This window comes from Salarias fasciatus, chromosome 18 (assembly GCF_902148845.1).
Source record: "Salarias fasciatus chromosome 18, fSalaFa1.1, whole genome shotgun sequence".
In the NCBI taxonomy this organism is placed as follows: Eukaryota; Metazoa; Chordata; class Actinopteri; order Blenniiformes; family Blenniidae; genus Salarias; species Salarias fasciatus.
In genome coordinates this window covers 19503211-19510029 of record NC_043762.1, presented here as the reverse complement: position 1 = coordinate 19510029, position 6819 = coordinate 19503211, and the positions used below count along the sequence as shown (strand labels likewise).

Below are 6819 nucleotides of genomic sequence, written 5' to 3'. Positions count from 1 at the left end.
TGTTTAGGAGAAGGCCACAGTCCTCTGTGGTGGATGTGTTTCCCCCCTGACTGGCTGGGATGAGTTTGTTTGAGAAAACAGAGACTAAAGAGTTGCTGTGCATGAGCGGTTATGGATGAGATGAAACACAAGCGTGGAACAAGGGAGAAACCGGGGGCAGGAAAAAAAAAGGAGCTTTTCCAGAGGAAACATGAACGTCAGCACAGATGGGAGAGATTAATCGCAGTTTTGGTTCTTACAATATGCGACTCAAGACTCATTTGCCTGAGATGGAAGTTAAAGTACAAGGAACAAACATTTAGAATAAAGCTGTTTTTTTCTGATAAACCAGGCTACATTCAGTACCATGCAAAGGAAAGTGTCATAAAAAAAGAAGAAGAAGATGCCTCTTTATCTCTTCAGATACAGCAAAGCTCCGGGAAAAGCATGAGGAAATTGCAGGTTAATCAAGATTCGAAACCATGCGAAAGCAAGGTAATGACAGGAAACGAGGCAGATTAGCTTCCGCGGCATTTAGTCCCTCAACTTCCAGCCCGGTCTTCTCAGGGATCTTTGAACATTCTCCACATGCTCTATACCACAAGTGAAGTAAATATTTGAGAGCTTTGTTCAAAAAGAAATAATAATAATAATAATAATAATAATAATAATAATAATAATAATAATAATAATAATAATAATAAAAAGAGTTTACACTCAAAGCAGCAGAACGCTCAGATCATGAAACGCTGGGAACAGATACTGGTTACTTACTGCCATCTAGTGAAGCCCTCTTTATTTATGTTAGCAAATTAAACATTCCCTTCATTTCTTTAAATGAGAATTAAATAAAATAAAAATCAGCCGACATGCATTGAGAAAGCAGGGTCATTTAATGTGAAACTCCCAAATTTCGCAAATCACCGTGGGGATTTAAAAAAAAAAAAGCTCAAGGGCACAGAGCATTGTAGAGTATTTCTTGTCAAAGAAACGGCAGTTTTTAACTTTGTACCCTTAAGGTTTTTCATCCGCCATATTTACAAAGACAAAACTCACACTTGTGCTACTTCCCAGGCTTTTTGACAGATAAATTCACCACGTACCGGTTTCTGAGCCACAGAGCAACACTTCTCTCAACAACTTTCACAACAGATTCATAGGGAGAATTTGGTTAACTGGACTCAATCTGGAAACTTCATGCTTTAACATTAATGTCTTATCTCTCATTTCAAAGCTAGACGGCAGACTTCATGACTGTGTATATTAAGCGGCTGTGAAGAGTAGCTGCTCGGCTGGTTGAACTTGGTAACTATTTAATAACAGCAAAGACATTTAAGTTTTCAACTGATGCGTATCGACCAAAAAATGAACAGTTTGTGAACCAGTAATAATGTTTACAAGTGCTACTACGGCTTTGAGCCATGTGAACCCACAATGTTTGGCATCAATGAGATTTGTGGACTATAATATTGTGCAATAAACAATTTTCAGCTCATAATTCCTTATTTTTTTTCCCAGAGGTTTAATTAAGCAGTTGAAGGCACTCAGATCCGTTACTGACCAAGTTGCACGATTGTTCATTTCAATGATCCAACTACTTGGATCCATTGAAAAATGGACAATGTCAAAAAAGTGACAATAAAAATAACTTCTTCATGGATGAAGTCTTATAAGCTGATTTGACCCATGTCTCATAACCATTTATTTATTCATTTTTTAAAGATTTCACTCCTCACAAAAGACCAAATGTGACTCATAGTTGTGACTCAGCCAGCAGCTCTCCACTACATCATTATGCAGCTCCGCTGTGGATACAAGGAAATGCAGGACGTAAGATGATGCAAAACTTTGAGGGACTGTAAAGGTAGTTGAGAAAATGATTCCTGTCACTTGTGGAAGGGTCCAAAAAAACAAATTCTGAAAAGTGTTCATGCATAAGAAAATGAAAACAGAGTAAAACTAGGAAAGAAAACTGGAGACAAAGCCTGTTGGTGAATGGAGAATGATCTTGCCACAGTTATCAAATTCCTGCTGTTTACGCTTTACTTAACAATGAAGAAGTTAATTCTCTTAAGAGTAACTGCAACAGCATCCCCAAAGTCAGTGTAGTTGGTTTGATTTTCGTACCCTCGATGCCAAACGCAGTGCTTCAGAACGTGTGGACTTGTTAGCTTATGCTGCGGTTTGCCTTCATATCCGACTCAGTTCATGTTGGAGTGGCTCTTCAGGTGCCTCCTCAGGTGGGTCAGGCAGGTGTAGGTCTTGGGACAGATCTGGCAGTGGTACGGTCGCACCCCTGAGTGGTTCAGCATGTGCTGCTTCAGCACGCTGCCGCCGGTGAACGCCTTCCCGCACTGCGAGCACACGTACGGCCGCTCTCCCGTGTGCACGCGCATGTGGACCGTCACCTTGTGGGCCATGGTGAAGCCCTTGCCGCACACCGTGCACTTGAACGGCCTCTCTCCCGTGTGGGTGAGCCTGTGGGTGCGCATCGCGCCCATCTGCGAGAAGGCCTTCCCGCAGTCCGGGCAGACGTGCGGCTTCTCGCCCGTGTGAACCCTGGTGTGGCTCCTCAGTCCTCCCGCTGTGGAGAAGCACTGCGAGCAGTGAGTGCACTGGTACGGCCGCTCCCCCGTGTGCGTGCGCATGTGCTGCTTCAGGTCGTAGCGGTTCCTGAAGCGGCGGCCGCAGACCAGGCAACTCTCCGGCCGGTCGTCGTTGTGCCGCAGCTCGTGGTTGGCCAGGCATTTCTCGGAGAGGAAACACTTGCCGCATTCCTGACACTGATAAGGCTTTTCGTGGTCTACTCTCTGGTGGTACTTCAACTCGCTGATTCCGGGAAAAGTCTCGTCGCAGTATCTGCACCTGAAGCGGTGGTTGGGGCTGTAGGGTAGCTGATGTTCGCTCATCTGATGGTTCCTCAGCAGATGCGCCATCTTGAATGTCTTTCCACAGTGAGAACACTCGTATTTAGTCAGCAGCTGGACACACTGATGTCTGACGCGCTCATGCAGCGACCTGAACTGACACCCACACTTTGTGCAAATGTGGGCAGCATTTTTGCACTTTCTCTTCCTGTGTCCGGAGAGGTGAGCCTCTGTGCGGAAGGCCTTTCCACACTGAGAGCATTTGTAAGGCTTCACCGCCGTGTGGAACCTCTGATGCTCCAGAAACTCAAACCTATACTTGAAGCTCCTTCCACACAGCGGGCAGTTGTGAGTGACTCTTCCTCGCGAGTAGACCGACTTGACAGAGGACTTCCTGGACGACAGAGACGTTGAAGTCCGATGACCTGAGCTACTTTTCCTGTGCTTACCCCCGCTCATTAATTTCGCGGTTTCCATCTCACCGGCCTCCTCGTGCCGTTGTTGATGCTTGGTCAAACTCTTTGAGGAGATAAAACTCTTTCCACACTGCTTACACTGATAAGGTTTGTCATGGTCTACTTGCTGGTGATACTTGAGATCGCCAATTCCTGAAAAGCCCACGCCGCAGTGGCTGCACTTGAAAAGACGACTCTGAACGTGAGTGAGCAAGTGTTCCTTCAAACTGCTGGACTTCGGGAAACTTTTCCCACACTGCCCACAGTCGTGGTTGCGCCCGTGCTTTGGGCAGTGATGTCTGAACTTGTCCAGCGAGGTTGGAAAACTGTTCCCACATTTAATGCACAGATATGCGGCGTTTTTGCATTTCCTGAGCCTGTGGCAGGCCAGCAGGGTGGCTGTTCGGAAAGCCCTGCCACACTCGGAGCAGTTGTACGGCTGCAGCCCGCTGTGGACTCGCTGGTGCTCGATGAGGACAGAGTGGTGCTTGAAACATTTGTCGCACTCTGGACACTTGTGGATTCCCGGCTGCTGCCGTCTGCGAGGAGATGAGGACAGGTCGGGCCTCTTTGGAGAATCGGGAAAGTCAGTTGAGGTGGAGGGATTTGTGGACAGTTCTTCGTCGAACATGACAATCTGAGGGACGTCGTTATTTTCATCATCGCAAGCACTTGGGTGGGAAGCGATTGCCACTTCCAGGGATGGAGGGAGGGACAGAGACGGAATCAGGAGATCGTCTGACTGGAAAGGAGCTGAGGAGAAGAAAGAAATATTAACACACTATTACACTCACTGCACTGAAGCACTGCACTGTTCACATACAAGAACATACCAACATTGCTCTTTGCCAGTTTCCCATGACACTGTTTGCTCTGGAGAAGAAATTTCAGGTCTTCTCCATTTGACACACACTGCATGTACTCCTCGAGGACTGTGGGAGCTGCACTTATCCAGGATGCAGTCTACAAACAATAGGAAGACAACATTTACTTTTGTGACCAAATGCACCTAATTTGTCTTCATTACTTTTCAAAGATGTGTTCGGTACCTGTTTGAAATCTGGTATTGGCAGAAGCTCTTCTAGCCGTGTGAAGAATTCACAAACAAGGGTCTCAAGTGCCGTGTCGAAATCAGGGCCGTACTCCACAGGAAACACATTCTGTCACACGGAGATAGATAATTAATCGATCGGTCCTGGGGTAAAGTGTCAACTGTTCTTACAGGAGTCAAAACAAAGTAATGTGAAAAATGTGAATGAGTAACAAATATAGACAAAACAACAGAAGTTACTGTTTTATGTCTCTTTCAGAATAGAGATACTTTTAAAGCAAAATATACATTTCTTGTCGTTTTTACCTTGAGAAAGTGTTCTCTGCCATTGGTATCTTCAATGAGGCCTTGCACAAGCTTCATAAAGTTTGCCTCTGGGGCTTCAATAACTGGATCATTCGTCTGTAGGTCAAGACAAGACGACTGTTAGTGGATATAAAGGTAATAAGATGACAGATAAATCTGGAATACGAATCTTTGAATGATAAACATGGTTTCACAGATATCAATATGTGTCTCGCAGGTTCATTCATTCATATCTCTTTATTTGTATATGATTAGCAGTACTTCCAAGTCGGATCATTGTTGTATCCTGGAACTTAATGGCATTCAATGATTCTATTTTCTATGTAATTCCTAAAACCGCTTCAGCACCATTCTTAAACAATTATTAAGAATCTAAAAATCAAAGTAAGTAATACTATTCAGGTAAGTCACTCACTTCTTCAATGCAAGTGGATCGAATTCGGTTGAGGTGGGTTTCAACAGCCTTCAGATCTTCAGGGTGCTCAGAGCGCAACAGTTCGAGAGTTGTCTGGACAAAATATAAATGGGAAACAGTGTTTTCACAGACCCAGAAAAGTTATAAGAACACACACACACACACACACACACACACACACACACACACACACACACACACACACACACTCTTACCCTTGCTCTCAGGCCTAATGAGAGAAGTCTCCCTTCTCTTTTACTCATCAGTTCTGGAACTGCTTCTGTTACCATGGACACAAACTCCTCCAGTTTCCCATAATGCTTTATATTTCGTTGTCGCACCACTTCCCACATCACAGCTGACATCAGCCGCAGTGGAGGGACCAGAAGAGCCAGTGAGGACAGGGGAACGCTGAATTCTTTAGAGAGAAAGACATATATTATAACTCGATTCATAATCTGATAATGATCAGTGCAGAGAAATTAGCCCAATATGAGAACTCAGCCTGACCGTGGCCCAAATTCTACTGGCAACAAATAATTATTGTCATGCAAGGCTCAATGAGTTGCTTGACAGGTTAGAATAAATGTTATATATGTAAACGATCTTTCAAATAGAAGATTTAACAGGATTTACGAGGGAAAAACACTTCAGTGCTTTGCTTGTCGCCACAGCATCCTAGTTTACACACTGAGCATCACTGGACTGTGAATATTGACCCTTACGTTTTCATCCACGTCCTGTTTATGTACATATTTTCTGCTGAATTCAATAAATTACTGAGCAGCTACAGTTTGCACAGATAAAGAGCAATCTACTTTAATATTCGCTAACACCTATAGCAAAACGTTTATGTCAAATGGTTATGTCTCTTCGTTAAAGTGTGTTTACACTAAACAGCCTCTTCTGCAATACAACAATTGATGGTGAAAAAGATGTATCGTTCCTGTCTGTTTTCGAGTTCAGGGTCTCGCGCACAGTCGCCGAAATCCGGCTTGTGTTGCGGGTTGAAACCGGCATATTAGCGGCCAAAACAATTCTTGTTCCAGGGATTAGACGAGGCCTGCCGAGCCTCGGCTAATCCTACGCTCGAGCTATTCGGTCACATGGATAACAAGCCAAAATAAACATTGAACCCGAGCTGCGCAAGGTAATACATACCCATGTCGTTCATTTCTGATTTATTTATTCACGACGAAGGGAAAAATGCGCACTACGGGACGTCTTTCATGGTTTCTGTTAGCGTGCTAGCTAACTGAGTGCAGGCGCCAACTTCTTCCTGAAATACGTTGAGTGGGCAGCGTTGCAGTCAGTGGTACGTTTGTTTTGCTGTACAGGGCAGCCCGTTACACTAAAATCATTGAAATAGAGAGCACCGCCTCACAGTGCAACCCAAAAGCTACATTTGATAATGTAAAATACCACAAAATGATACACTCTGTGTTTAGTTTTTTTTGGCATTTGTTGTTAAATATTGTGACTATTAGTTGTATATTATCCGCCCCCCCTGAAAAAAATAAATTTTTACCATATAGTTTGGACAGTACATGACATGTTTATGCCATTTTGTGTCCTTTTTATTTGTATATGTTCTCAAATAATAGTTTTTTTTAAAATTGTACTCAGGTTTATCAAACTTTAGTCATGGAACAGATTTTACGTTCCATGAAATGCAACACAAAGTGCTTGACATATTAAAAACGTTGAAAACCAGAGAGAAATCACCATCATATCAATAATTTACAT

General features: G+C 43.7%; 1 protein-coding gene across 1 annotated transcript; it reads right to left on the bottom strand.

Annotated features, from left to right (window-relative positions):
* Positions 1–900: 900 nt before the first annotated feature.
* LOC115406054 (zinc finger protein 420-like) lies at positions 901–6359 on the bottom strand. The gene is made up of 7 exons (XM_030115937.1): positions 6235–6359; positions 5289–5491; positions 5074–5166; positions 4659–4754; positions 4351–4461; positions 4135–4264; positions 901–4054 (listed from the first exon to the last, which is right to left on the bottom strand). Exons 1-7 carry the CDS (start codon positions 6245–6247, stop codon positions 2181–2183), a joined length of 2520 nt encoding a protein of 839 aa, XP_029971797.1. The 5' UTR covers positions 6248–6359; the 3' UTR covers positions 901–2180.
* Between the last annotated feature and the right edge of the window lie 460 nt (positions 6360–6819).